At 45.0% G+C, this 14,645-nt stretch overlaps 1 protein-coding gene across 2 annotated transcripts; it reads left to right on the forward strand.

The window, feature by feature from the left end:
• The first annotated feature begins 55 nt into the window (after positions 1–55).
• HTATSF1 (HIV-1 Tat specific factor 1) lies at positions 56–14,181 on the forward strand. 2 transcript variants are annotated; one of them, XM_029930487.1, is made up of 9 exons: positions 56–358; positions 2,008–2,188; positions 2,806–2,853; positions 3,514–3,668; positions 5,850–6,013; positions 7,098–7,197; positions 10,371–10,460; positions 11,264–11,401; positions 11,872–14,181. In XM_029930487.1, the coding sequence occupies exons 1-9, from the start codon at positions 173–175 to the stop codon at positions 13,159–13,161; spliced, it is 2,352 nt and encodes a 783-aa protein (XP_029786347.1). In that variant the 5' UTR covers positions 56–172; the 3' UTR covers positions 13,162–14,181. The 2 variants fall into 2 exon arrangements, with proteins under 2 accessions (XP_029786347.1, XP_029786348.1); XM_029930488.1 differs by lacking the exon at positions 10,371–10,460.
• The last annotated feature ends 464 nt before the right edge of the window (positions 14,182–14,645 follow it).

Consider the following 14,645-nt stretch of genomic DNA (forward strand, 5'->3'; position numbering starts at 1 on the left):
TCGATCTCCCGGGGGCTGCTGGGGCGCCGCGGGGAGGCGTGCCGGGGGGCGGCGGTGCCGAGTGCCGCTGACGAGTGCCGCTGACCTGGCTTTCTCTGCAGCAGCCTCCTGCAGCAAGCACCTCGGCCTCCTCGCTCGCTGGGACCCTGCGTCCCTTTCCTAAGTCGGCAACATGAGCGGCAGCAACTTGGATGGGAACGACGAGTTCGATGAGCAGTTGCGAATGCAGGAATTGTACGGCGACGCCAAGGACGCTGACACCGCGAAAGAACCCGCTGGGGAAGCCGATTCTTTCGGGCAGCAGCCGGCTGACACCCCGTACGAGTGGGACCTGGACAAGAAGGCTTGGTTCCCCAAGGTAGGAGAGCGGCGCGGGCTTCCCCGCAGAGCGGGGCCCCCTGGCCAGCCTCGCGGGGCGTCCCTCTTCGGTTTTCTCGGCTGAGGTCCTGAGTTAGAGCCCCCGTGGAGAGCGACGTTTCTTTTTGTTGTGTCTGTTGCGGAGCCGATGTGTAGAGAAACGGCAATCTTTACGAGATGCCTTAATTGGAATTTAATTCTTAAGTCTTTTCTGTGCCTTATTAATTTTGCCTATCAAGGTCGCAGTTGGTTATTGCATCGGTGACTGCTTTTTATTGCAAAGAGGAAAAACACCAAGAGCAAATTTAGTAGCTGTTAATCTAAGATAGGCGACCTCACTTATCCGAGGAATTCAGAGGTTTGTTCAGCTTCTGGACTGTGTGCAAAATGCAGCTTCTTGGTTTGGAGGGTGGAAAGTGGCCATTTATATATCTTTTTGGAATCAACTTTGTCTGCACCTCTCCTTCCTATTAAATTTTGTCCTTGGGCATGTGTGTTTGAACCATACAACCACAGGAATCGGAGTAGAGGGGCAGAGCTTTATCACGTAACTGGTGTGAACTTGGTTCTGTAAACTTTTCGGTTGAAGTATCCTGTTAATCAAAGTCTCCAATGGGGGGAAAAGATACCAGAAGCGCACGAATCAACTTCCGAGCTGGTAATAGAAACCGTGTCCCCTTTGTGTAATTTGACTGTTGTTCTTGAAATTATGTATTTCAATTTTTTTATTCTCTACTTTGTATTTGCACATATATTCCTTTCCCTCAACATTGTTCCGTTTATCCTTTCTTGTGTTGGTGGTGCAGGCGCCAGTGCGGGTTTGACTTCCTGAGTCCTCTTCACAATAGTCTGATCACGGATTCACTTGTGACTCTATCTTTTTATATTCTGAAAGCCCCTATGTCTTAAGACTTGGGAGTTTTAAATGTGCGTAACATTGATCAGAATGAAGCTAGGACTCCCGTATCTTCTGTTGCGCAGCTGTGCTTCCCCCCCCCCCTCCAGAAAAGCCAGGAGGGTAGATGTGAGTTGAACATGTTCTTAATTTGTTCTGACACTAAATGGTACTATGATTTTATTAGCAAGAGAGTTCAAGGAAGCATTTAGGTTTATAATGGTGAGGCTTATTCTCTGTGTACCAAATCAGTTCCGTTCTGCGTGCTCTCTGCATACAGATCCTCAGATATTTGGTGTGCGTACACTCTTGTGTATCTTTATAGCAAAAGGAAAATGGATTCCTGTGTTAGATTCTTAGTTGACCGTTGGTTTTTATTGTCAGCCGGTCCTTCCTTTGTTGTATGTACTTGTAGCCTTCGTCAAGTAGACCGTAGAGAGGTAGCGATTTATAAATGAAACAATTAGAAAATGGGCCGACATCACTTAAAATGCCAGTGGTGTCTCAGAGTTTCGTGTTGATAACCCAAGTGCCCGTGTCGTTTTTTTTTTCTTTTGATCATTTTAGGCGCATTTTCTGTGTAGGGTGACTTTGCTTGCATTTACACCTTAATCACCACAACCGTTACCTGCAAACACTTCTGGGTCCTGTAGTGTAACCAACTATGCTGCCATTTAACACAGCGCAAACTTTTTATGGGATGAAATCATTTTTGAGTTTCTGCGTGTGTGCGCGACTTGATTTTTTTTGTTTAGATCACTGAAGATTTCATTGCTACGTATCAGGCCAACTATGGCTTTTCTAACGATGGGGCGTCCAGCTCGACCACAAGTGCACAAGAAGAGGCCAGTGCCAAGCCGGCAGAGGAACCTCAAAGAAAAACCCCTGAACCCAGTGATCCCAAAAAGAGAGGAGAAAAGAGAAAGGCTGAATCAGGCAAGTGGGTTTAGCCTGCAAAACAGGACTGTAAACATTTTTGACGTTCGTAGATGCACACATAGTTACTGTGTGGAGACTAATATGAGCTTGAAGGAGTCCTACAATAAGGAATTGTTATTGATATTCTTATTTAGGTTCGTATGTTGGCTCTGCCACTAATTTGCAGGCATCGGGCAGGCTGTTTCAATTTTGTGCCTCAGTTTCCTCCTTTGCAAACCAGAGCAGTTGGGAGGGGAGTACCAAAAGTTCTGCCTGCAGGGTGATTTTCTTAACACATTGTAGGTTCAATTAAATTGACCCCCAAGGGGATCGTGCCTCAACTCAGCCCCCTCTAACGTGGTAGATTGGAGTCAGAAGCAACTTAAGGCATGCCAGGGCCTAAAGTCAGGTCAAGGATGAGTGTTTTTTGTAAGGTAGTAGGAGAATCATAAAGAACCAAGATAATGAGCCATACTTTCTTCAGATGTTTTTCCTCCATCTGTGTGTCCAAAGATCCAATACTTTGAAAGCTGGACAGTGATTTGAGTTAGTCCCTCTTGTCCTAAGGGTAAGAGACCTGGAGGTTTTAAGAAACTGCCACATTGTCAAGATTTCATTTTTTTTTTCATCTTTAGGATGGTTTCACGTTGAGGAAGACAGAAACACAAACGTTTATGTGTCTGGTACGTACGCCCTCTCGAACAAATTAGCCAAGAAAATTCGTGGTTCTGAGATTTTTTTTATTACAAAGGGATTTTTTGTTTTCTGCCTCTCTCAAGTCTGTTTTTTATTGTGGCTCTTTTTTGTTCCACCGCGTGCATTTGTAAGGAGTTTGGGTTTTGTTCATTATAGAACTAAGACAAATTAAGGTGTCTATAACTTTGCATGTCATCCTTTTTGTCTGCTTTAGGTAACTTCTTGCAGTTTGCCCCTTCAGTGCTACAAGGCTTAAGCAGAACGTGATTTTAATGTATATTTGAACACATGAAAATGTGAAACTTTCTCACTGTTCTAGATGTGAGATTTTTTTTTACATGCATCTAGAAAATCGAAATTGTGGGGCACCTGGGTGGGTCAGTTGATTACGCATCTGGCTCTTGGTTTCAGCTCAGGTCACGACCCTAGGGTCGTGGGGCAGAGCCCCGCATGGGCCACTGCTGAGTGTGGAGCCTGCTAGGATCCCTGTGTGCTTTCCCCGCCTCCCTCTCTCTTTCCAAAAAGTATAACAAACAAAAAGTCAAAATTCTGTTCACCTGAGTTGTGGATTTCGAACCTGTGGAATGCGTACACAGCCCTCACTGTCATTGTACACGCCTTTATAATTTCTTCCCCTAATGTTACAGGTTTGCCTCCGGACATTACAGTGGATGAATTTATACAGCTCATGTCCAAGTTCGGCATTATCATGAGAGATCCTCAGACAGAAGAATTTAAGGTCAAGCTTTACAAAGATAACCAAGGAAATCTTAAAGGGGATGGTCTTTGCTGTTACTTGAAGGTGAGTTATGTGGCCAAGTGTATCGTATTGTCCATGTTTCACTCAGGAACCGGGGCCCTAACTCTGTATAGATGATGACCAGGCCTGAGAACTATTCCAAACAGGATGCAAAGAAAACTGGAATTCCAGATTGTGCCTATGTGTATCCCGTCAGTGAGGTTCTTTGCTTGTTCGAGGAAAATACGTTATCAGGTCAAGGTGTTCTAGAAGTTCTGTGACTGAAATGCTGTTTTTCTCTTAAAAGGATTCTCACTGTAGAGTTCCCTCTAGGAGTATAGGCATATAATCCACCCGGAACACATTTTAAAAATCCACCAAGAAAGCCAGTAACATTTTATTTGCCCACTGGAATGAATTGGACTGAGGTTGGGCAAACTCCGGCCCACTGCCTGTTTTTGTAAATAAAGTTGTATTGGGATGTGGGCCACATTCATTCATGCATTCACTCACTCACTCGTCTGGCTGCTTTCGTGCTCCCGCCGAAGAGGTGAGGGGTTGCAGCACGCGGCACATGGCCCACAAAGCCTAAAATATTTACCAGCTGGCCCTTTCCAGAACTTTTCTGAGCCCCGAATTAGACCACGAAGGAGGTGGTGGCTCTGCTCGCTCCTTTGAAATATACTTTCAGTGGGAGAGAAGAGAATAGAAACCTGCAGACCGTTACACATTCCTGGCAGCGTCAGTTGCCCAGGGAGAGCTCCGTGTCAAAGGTGGCCGTCATTTCTGGGACGCGTCTCACCTTAGGAGCACATGTTCTGCATTATTGCAGAGCGCAGAAGAAATGGGCACGATGTCGACAGGTACCCGCGTCGTGGAAGGGGAAGACAATGACACAGTAGAATCGTAGTGATCAAACGCAGTACCCACCCCACGGGTGTGGTGTGAGTGTGAGTACACAGCATTTCAGTGAAATCAGACGGGGGTAGCATTGAGCTGACAGCTCTCTGGAAGATAGAGTTTGAGTCCGATTCTGGAATAGGATGAGGGTTATTCATGAGTGCGACCATGATAGGTAGTTACTACTTTTCAAATACAAGGAGACTTAAGGTTTTACGAGTTCTTCAAGAGTTGTTAAAGATCTGTAAACAGATTCTTAAGGGCTTGGATTGGATTTTTAAAAATCTTCTTTGTTTATTTCTTTACTTTGAGAGAGACGGAGACAGCGCAAGTGGGGGAGGGGCAGAGAGAGACGGAGAGAGAGGATCCATCTCTGCACTGCCAGTGTGGAGCCCGATGTGGGGCTCGAACCCACAAAACCGCAACATCATGACCTGAGCCGAAACCAAGAGTCGTAAGGTTAACTGAGCCACCCAGGCGCCCCAGTTTGATTGGATTTTTAAATTTTTTTAAGAGAAAAATGTGGTTTTGAGTAACTCACTCTCTCTCTCTATATATATATATATATATATACAGTTGATGATCCATACACGTGCAAGATTGGCCAACAAGTAAATTAAGTTCCAGAAAATAACTTCTGGGGTCCATATTTGATTGTGCGACTGAGTTCAGTTATGTTTTGTGTCTTCCTTAGGGCCTCAGATCTCTGACTCTGCACAGGGCTGGCAACTGCCTCCTTTGCCCAGAACCCAGAATCCACCAATGTATTTAATGCCCAAGCTGTCAGATAATCAACCTTCACACGAGATCACACACCTACATTTTAATTGGTGGACAAAAAAATTAATGGCTGGCAATGCTTTTCCCACTTCTTGAGTTGTGTAACCTTTTAAGGAGGACTGTTTCAGAATTTTAAAACTGAAGGTATCTTAGAAGTCCCACAAGTCCATTTGGCTCCTTGAGAAATTGAGACTCCGAGGGACAACACTACTCAACTATTCCAGTGATAATGTAATTTATTGAGCACCCACTCTATGCCAGTTCCCTGTCTTTTGTGTGCATTCTTTCACTTAATTTTATCAAGAACCCCGCGAAGCAGTCATTTCTCTTCGCAGTTTACAGATGAAGAAATTGAATAACTTGCCCAGGTTCACATAGCTGGTTGGGGATGGCCGTGTCTAAAGTACAGATTTCCTGACAAGGCTTTCTGGGGTTCTTTATTTCAGAGGAGGTTGTTAGGATGAAACCTTGATTGATTGGATAGTCCTCATTCACCCAGAAAAGCTCCCAGAGGTCTCGTTTCAGTGTGTAAATCCCTGACTGTCTCATTTTACCTTTACAAAGAGGGAATCCGTGGATCTCGCGTTAAAACTTTTGGATGAAGACGAAATCCGAGGCTACAAGTTACATGTTGAAGTGGCAAAGTTTCAGCTGAAGGGGGAATATGATGCCTCCAAGAAGAAGAAGAAGTGCAAAGACTACAAGAAAAAGCTGTCTCTGCAGCAAAAGTTTGTGGTTTTATTTCCCCTTTGTGAAAGAGTTCCTCTAAGTATCCTAGAGCACGTTTTTGATAGAGCCGCCTCGTTTTCTTCCATCAAATACACTTACGGGTTATTATTTGCAAAGAAATGCATTAGATCATCAGAAACCTTCAGTGATCTGTACAGTGGGGTGACCCATCAGTGGCGGGGTTTTATCTTCTGCGGGGTTTATTTATAATATAACGTGGGCTTACGTGAGGTGAGAGGTGTCTGGGGAAAGTTGAACATCAGATTAAATAAAGGAGTTTAGGCTTATATACCAGAGCCAAGAGTTCATCTTTGATACCAATGGACACCAGCTACACCAGGAAGTAACATGCTATATACAGGCTCTAGGCTCGTTAATAGGAGTTGGAAAGTAGAAACGAGCTTTTAAAAAAAATTTTTTTTAATGTCGATTTTTGAGAGACACACATTGAGAGTGGGGGAGGGGCAGAGAGAGAGAGAGAGAGAGAGAGAGAGAGGGAGAGAGGGAGACACGGAATCCGAAACAGGCTCCAGGCTCCAAGCTGTCGGCACAGAGCCCAACGCGGAACCGTGAGATCATGACCTGAGCGGAATTGGACGCTCAGCAGACTGAGCCACCCAGGAGCCCCTAGAGCCGATACATTTTATCATTAAAAACATTTATCATTGAAACAATAGCTTTAAGGTTGTCACAGAGCAGTTTTACATATTTCGATGCAGTTCTTCGTAATCATAAAATGCTTAAAAACCCATACAATTTGAAAATATCTTTTGCCCTCAAAGTGTGGTCGTAAATACTAGATAGTTATAAATACTAAATAATGAGCACTTTTACAGGAGGCTCACTGGAATGGTTGTAACCAGACAGCAGTTGTGAAAAGATATTATTTTGGGGCTTTCAAGAAGCTGGGTCCATCTTTCACACACACTGCTGTGATTTTTACTTCAGAAAGTTCTCCGAATAGAACTGTTTGGTTTGGAGTCACATAATTAATATCCTAAAACCCTCGGTATAGGATTATTGTAACAACCCCTTGTCTTCTGAAACGAAATTCAGTCTCTCGTTCCTGCTTTATTGCGTCAGGCAGCTGGACTGGAGACCCGAGAGAAGAGCCGGCCCGTCCCGGATGCGCCATGAACGGGTTGTGATCATCAAGAACATGTTTCATCCCATGGATTTTGAGGTACGAGGCAGTGTCCTCACTGATGGAGACCCTGATGTGCTTTTTATTTTATTCAGGGGAGCCCTAAGCTCCCCTTGCCCCGTCTCTCACATCATGCCCCGCACGTCCAGGCAGTTTGCAGGGGAGGAAGATAAAGCCCAGGGCCAGCGTTTGGATTCTCCCCTGGTCGGCCCAGGGTTCTTGGAGTTACTTCCCAAGGAACGCTACCTGACACCCACACGGTGGCCGCAATGGCCCCTGCTTGCTATGGGAACTCATTAAAAATCCCGTCACGGGAAGATTTCCAGGCGCTGCTCATAGGTTCCGAGTGCAGTTCAGCAAGTACGGGCTGCCTTTGGTGGGGCATCATTTTGCGCTTGGAAATGAGAAGTCCCTTTGGTCCTATAGGTCTGAGCCTTAAAAACAAACAAACGTCAGGTTAACAAACTTTGGCTCCTGACATTTAAATAGCATAGGTCGTTTCTCAAGACCCAGCTTTGACAAAGCTCTTCGTGGCTTGTTGGAGGACTTTATGATACTTACGGCCCGTGCTGTACGTCCGAGAACAGCACGGACACGTGCATTGAGGAGAAAGAGCCGGGGGCGTCTAAGAGGTGTAGGGGGTATGGCTCGCCCCCGCGGAACCTCGGGCTGCATTCTGCCTCCTGTTTGTCTCTGCATAGACCTGGGGCCGCCTTTGTGAAAGATCTGTTCTCCGTTCCCTGCCCGGGTTCTGAAATTCGGGACAACCAGCGACGAGTAAGCTGGAGAAAAGTAACAGGTGAAGATAAGTAAACAGAAAGATAACAAGTCACATGAGAAAAAAATGTTCAGTGTACAGTTCCAGGTTTACAAACGGTTTAGTTGCAACGAAAGCCCACTCTTGTTCCTTCTGTGCATTGAAACAAGAATGGACTTTTCACCGTAGCCCCCCTCGAGGGGACCCCAGAATGGTCTGTTGAGCTCCAGCCCAGCCAGCAGTGACGCGATCGGGTTTACGGTGCCCCTGTGGGGTCCGCATACCTTTTGAGATCATGAGGGAGATCCATGCGTGTGTCTTCTGAGTGGAATTCTGAAGAATTCTGAAAGATGGCAGAACTGCCTAGGCCTGCGGTGATAATGGCGTATGTGCACACGCACACTTCTCAAAACACTCTTTCTGCCTAAAAATACTCTTTGGTACCAGGGTGAACAACGTGAAGACTAGTATGTTTAATGTAACTTCAGAGGGTCTTCAGTATTTAATTCAAAGCCTTATATTTAAAAATACATGTCTGGAGCACCTGTATGGCCCAGTCAGAAGAGTGTGTGACACCTGATCTCCATGTTGTGGGTTTGAGCCCCACGTCGGGTGTAGACAATACTGATAAATAAACAAACACACTTAAAAAATAAATAAAAAGGGGCACCTGGTGGCTCAGTCTGACTCTTGATTTCGGCTCAGGTCATGATCTCCTGGCTCATGAGTTTGAGCCCCGCATCAGGCTCCATGCTGACAGTGTGGATCCTGCTTGGGATTCTCTCTCTCTCTCTGCCCCTCCCCTGCTCACACATGCTCTCGTTCTCTCTCTCTCTCTCTAACTCTCTCACACACACACACACAAATAAATACATAAATGCCTGGCAAATTTGAATGCTGGGAGAGGAAGAGTCAACATTTCAATACAAATGTAGGTTTCTCATTACGTAGACCAGCACTGTCCAGTAGAAATAGAATGTGAGCCACATGTGTAAGTTAAATTTTTCTGGTAGCCACAGTTAAAATATAACCTGAAATAGGGGAAATTAATTTTAATAATGAATTTTATCTAACCTAATATATCCAAATGTTTTTAATTTCAACACGTTCTATAAAAATATCAATGGGTTGGGGCGCCTGGGTGGCTCAGTTAGTTGGTTAAGCGTCCAACTTCGGCTCAGGTCATAATCTTGCGTTTTGTGAGTTTGAGCCCCGCGCCGGACTCTGTGCTGACAGCTCGGAGCCTGGAGCCTGCTTCGAATTCTGTGTCTCCCTCTCTCTCTGCCACCCCCCCCAGCTTGCACTCTGTCTCTCTCTCAAAAATAAACATTAAAAAAATATATCAGTGGGTTACGTTGTGGGGTTTTTTCCCCCTTTAGTAGTAAATCTTCAAAATCTGGTGTTCTTTTCAGACTTGGAACTCACCTCACTTGGGACTAGCCACATTGTAAGTGCCCGGTAGCCGCATGTGGTTAGTGGCCACGGTCTTGGCCAGTGTCGGTTTAGATTGGAAAGGAAGGAGAAACACGGTTTATTTCTTCCTGGGCAAACCAAACACCACCCTGGAGAAAAGTTAGGAGAGTCGTGCTGAAGGTTTCAGTGCACCAGTCTTGATCTTAGTCTCCAGTCTTTTGCTACACGAGTGTGTCTTCTGAAGATTTCCATTCTCAGCTGTATTAACGAGCTTTCCTAGAGGAGGGAACGGTTGTCTTTTAGCTTCAGGCTGCCACACAGCAGTGAGGATATGTTCATTTTTCAAGCTGGTCTACATGAAATCGGAGGTGTAGGAAGATTTTGGCTAGAATTTTGGTATCCTTGTAGGAAAAGCCCGGAGACTTTGCTACGGAAATAAAATGATGCTACTACCCTCCCCACCCCACCCCCACAATGGAATCACGCCGAAACGTATTAAGTATTTTGAAACAGTTTTCATGTGTTTTTACTAGAATCTGATTTCCTTCGGTCAGTAAAGTAGACGTGTTGGTCCAGTTCTGTCTGCCATGCTTGGCCATTTCCTCCACCTTCTAGCCGGGCCAGCCTGTAGCAGCAGCAGCCGCCTTGGTGATCTAACTGCATTTGAATTGGACTTTTTAGAATTTTGTAGACCGCAGACAAGAATAGCTTATTTTAAGCGAAACCTTTTTTTGTTTGTTTGTTGGCGGGTCAAAGCAAGAAATTCGATTCTCAGGATTCTTACTTAAAGAAGGGGGCGGAGCACCTGGGTGGCTCATTCGGTTAAGTGTCTGACTTCAGCTCAGGTCATGATCCTGCCCTGCTTCGGGCTCTGTGCTCAGACCCTGGGGCCTGCTTCGGATTCTGTGTCTCCCCTTCTCTCTCTTCCTTTCTCCTGCTCCTGCTCAGTCTCTCTCTGTCTCTGAATAATAAATAGACATTAAGAAACTAATTTAAAAAAAAGAAGGGGGCAAGCCTGTATTAATCACGTGTATTTTTGCAGGATGATCCGCTGGTGTTGAATGAGATCAGAGAAGACCTTCGAGTAGAGTGTTCAAAGTTTGGGCAGATTAGGAAGCTCCTTCTCTTTGATGTAAGTTCTTGCAGTTTAGCAAGCTATTCGCAGATGTCAGGGTGGTAGTCAAATGTCAGCAATAATTAGATGAACATGGATGGTAAGTCAGGGCTTTGCTGGATGGTCGGATACGGTCAGACGAAGGAAAGCACGAGAAAAGGTGTGTGAGACCTTGTGGTTTCCTGGTTGCCCCTATGTCCCCCTCTTTGTGAGTTATTCTCCATATTTGAAGAACAATCAAGCAAAATATTTTTCTGTATGTTCCCCTTGTTACCCTTTTTTTTTTTTTTACTTCCAAGATGGACACAGAATAATTAAGAGAGTCACCACTTATTGATTGCATATGAGCTACTTTACACATTCCCTCATTTGATCTTCGTGATCCCTTGAGGTAGATGGGCGATAGGTGCTAGTCGACCCATTTCACAGATGGGGAACCTGGACGTTTAGAGATTGAGCACCTTGCTCAAGGTCATTCAGCTGCTAAGTGGCTTTAGCCACTTATCCTGGAGGATTTAATCCCGAGGCTATTTGACTTGAGAATCTACACTCGTTAACAACTCTACCATCTTGCCTCTCTTTAGACGGTGTTGTCAGTAGAAACATTTCCAAGGACATCCTGCTGGGTTCTTGATAGACAAGATTACGCTAAAGAAGCAGCTAGCTTCAAGTCACCGGCTGGGGTCACAAGGAAGAATGGCTTCATACATAAAACGTTGAAGCTTAAGTTATCCGAAAGAACACTACTATATACCTGTTCTGTCCAATGTGTGTGTTTTAGTTTTTAATTTTCTCATTTATTCCTCCTTTTGTCTTTCCAGAGACACCCAGATGGTGTGGCCTCTGTGTCCTTTCGAGATCCAGAGGAGGCTGATCATTGTATTCAGACTCTTGATGGGAGATGGTTTGGTGGCCGTCAAATCACTGCCCAAGCTTGGGATGGGACTACCGATTACCAGGTGAGTTCTGTAACCGTCCAGGGCACATCACTTGGTTCATTACCAACAAATACTGATCTAGTAGTCCTTTGGGTTCCATTTAATCTGTTTAACAGTATTTCTCCTAAATAATACTTTGCATTCAGAGCATAGAAAGAGATGTTTTAGTCTTTCAGTTTAGAAGCCTAAGATTTTGAGGCATGTTCAGAATGGTGACCAGTACTGACAGAGCTCAAATATTAACTTTTTCGTGGATGACACCTTTCTGGAATACTGTGGTGTTGGGCATTTATTTTAAATGCTCTTAAAATCAACCCGAGTTAATCAAGGTGTTCAAGTTTTGTCAACTGGAGATAGGGAAATGTTCTCATTTCCCAGGAAGAGATGCCTTATAAAATCAGGTACTCGAGGCAGTATCAGAAATGTGCAGAGAGATTGCTACTTCTTTTTGCTTAGAACTTATTTTAATGGCAGTTCCCATTTCCCCACAGGTGGAAGAGACCACAAGAGAAAGAGAGGAAAGGCTAAGGGGATGGGAGGCTTTCCTCAATGCTCCTGAGGCCAGCAGAGGCCTTCAGCGTTCAAATTCCATCTGTGCTTCGGAAAGGGCGGGGCCTTCTAGAGTAAGGCATTTTTCGGAGCACCCTAGCACCTCGAAGATGAGCACGCAAGAGGCCACCACTGAAATGGCATTCGAAGGGCCTGTAGATGAAAAGAAGTTTGAAAAAACCGAAGATGGGGGAGAATTTGAAGGAGATGCTTCTGAGAAAGGTGCCAAAGAATGTGGCCCCGAAAAAGAGGCCGAAGGCTACCCCCAGAAAGAATCCGAAGAAAGCTGCCTCAAAACCGGGTCTGAAGAAGGCTGCCCCAAGAGAGAGCGTGAAGAAGACTACCCCGAAAGAGAGTCTGGAGAAGGCAGTGCCGAAAAGGAGTTTGAAGAGGGTAGTCCTGAAACAGAGTCTAAAGAGAACAGCCCTGAACGGGAACCCAAAAAGAAGAGGCTCAAAAATGATCACGAAGAGAATGCCCTGGAGAAGGAGTCCGATCAGGATAGCTCCAGCAAGGAGTGTGAAGAGGAGGAGAACCTCCAAAAGGAGTCTGAAGAAGAGGACTCAGAAAGGGAGTCTGAAGAAGAGTACTCTGAAAAGCAATTCGAAGCTGGCTCCGAAAGAGAATTTGAAGAGAACGGCGTTGAGAAGGATTTCGAAGAGGATGACAGCTCTGACAAGGAATTTGGTGAAAACATCCTTGATAGGGAGTTTGAAGATAATGACTCTGACAAATCGGAATTTGGAGACAGCAGCTCCGAAAGAGTGTTTGATGAGGAAGTCTCTGAGAGAGAGTTTGACGAAGAGTCTGATGAGAAGGAAGAAGGGGAAGACACCTACGAGAAGGTCTTTGACGACGAGTCCGACGAAAAAGAGGACGAGGAATATGCTGACGAAAGGGGCTTCGATGATGCCGACGAGAAGATGTTTGACGATTCAGATGACAAAGAAGATGAGGAGGCTGTCGAGATAAAGGAAGATGAAGACGTGGATGAAAAGATGTTCGAAGGGGAGGATTCCAACGGAAAGCCGTATGATGATGAAGATTCCAGCGAGAAGCTGTATGATGATTCCGATGAGAAAGGGATGGTGAGGGGCGTGGGGAACGCAAAGGAAGAAGGGCCCTTGTCCACAGCCAGCAGCTATGTCCTCAGTAGCGATGACGAAGATGACGATGATGAGGAGGACAACGACGTCGACGATGATGATGACGACGCCGATGACGACATTTAATCCCTTACACTTGCTTTGTAGGGAGCTTCCTCTGGCTCTGTTCTGCCCGTGCTCCAGGGCAATTGCTAGTAGTGTTACATGCACACATGCCTCGTGGTAGGATGCCATCAGAGTAATGCAGTGACGTTTTCATTGTACCTGTACTTAATGAATTTAAATCTGTGTTCATTGGCTGTTCAGTTAAAACTTCGTAATATAATGCAAGTAAGCTGGGTACTTTGTCCTTCGTCCGATTTGTTAATTGCATGCAGAATAATATTTTTTAAAGTATTCTGATTGAAGTTTGTGATACTCAAAAATAAAAATAAGTTGTTAATATGCTGAAACTGATAAGTGGACTTGGCGTTACATTGCATTTGAAATTCTTGCAATTGCTTAATTCTTACTAAAGTGTGGTTTTTGTGAGGACTTGACAAAGCCCGTAGGAGTTGTCTTGCTTCCAGCTTACGTTAGAACTTATGTCCCCACTTGTCCTCCCTAAACCAGAACGTGTTACTAAACTTACAAAGCAGATTAACAGTCTGGAGTGTCCCCCCCGCCCCAGTCCTTGCAAGTTACTTTGATAACTGTTTTCCTTTTCCACCCTGTTTCCCCGGAAATTGACTCTTAGATGTGCAAAAGTGAACTTACTGAGGCCCACAGCTTCTGTTAATTGGAAATATGGAGGGGGTTGGAATTCTGTGTACCGTTGGGGCCCCTTGAGAAGCTGATTACAGTTATGGGACCTTTCCCCAGAAAAATGTATGCACACACTACACAGCTCTTTTGTACGCACTTTTCAGAGGTTTATGGATCCCCTGGAGTTTAACATTGACTTTTGTCACACATACTTCAGCCTTTTGTTCTACGTCATGGTGCCTAGTACTGTGTTCAGTTGTGGAGTCCCAATAAAAATTGGAGTCTTTTCTTCATTGTGCTATCCAGATTCAGTATTGGTGAATTTACTTCTGATGTAGTAGTAAGAAGTTATTCTCGTGAATTAGAAGCATTAAAATAAACTGCCTTGGTGCGTTTTCATTACGCCGTCTGTTAGTGTCATCATTACCCTCTGGAGACCAAAAAAGTAATAATAAGGGTTCTCTATCAAGCCAAAGCAGAGGATTTTGTAGTTGATGTCTGGGATTTCTTAAATCTCAGGATTTTCACCAGGGGTAAATCAGTAAAAGAGCTAAAGACGTTTACTGGGGCGCCTGGGTTCCCCATTCCGTGGAGCACTGGACTCTTGATTTCGCGTCAGGTAGTGATCTTGTTCGTGGGATCAAGTCCTTCTTTGGGCTCTCTGCTGACACTGGAGCCTGATTAGGTTTCCCTCTCTCTCTCTCTCTCTCTCTCTCTCTCTCTCTCTCTCTCTCTCTCTCTGTCTCCCCCCCTCCCATGTGCATGCTCGCTCTCTCTAAATAAACTTTTTTATTTAAAAATAGGGGCGCCTTGGTGGCTCAGTTGATTAAGCATCCAACTCTTGATTTGGGTTCAGGTCATCATCT

The sequence above is a fragment of the Suricata suricatta genome, chromosome X (assembly GCF_006229205.1).
Source record: "Suricata suricatta isolate VVHF042 chromosome X, meerkat_22Aug2017_6uvM2_HiC, whole genome shotgun sequence".
Lineage (NCBI taxonomy): Eukaryota > Metazoa > Chordata > Mammalia > Carnivora > Herpestidae > Suricata > Suricata suricatta.

What these genes read in the sequence shown, in the direction of transcription:
- HTATSF1 (XM_029930487.1), top strand. Translation starts at nt 173, where the DNA reads ATGAGCGGCAGCAACTTGGATGGGAACGACGAGTTCGATGAGCAGTTG. An exon ending in AAAGAGAAAGGCTGAATCAG is followed by an intron (nt 2,189 to 2,805) that starts GCAAGTGGGTTT and finishes TTTCATCTTTAG; the next exon opens with GATGGTTTCACGTTGAGGAA. An exon ending in GGAAGCTCCTTCTCTTTGAT is followed by an intron (nt 10,461 to 11,263) that starts GTAAGTTCTTGC and finishes TTGTCTTTCCAG; the next exon opens with AGACACCCAGATGGTGTGGC.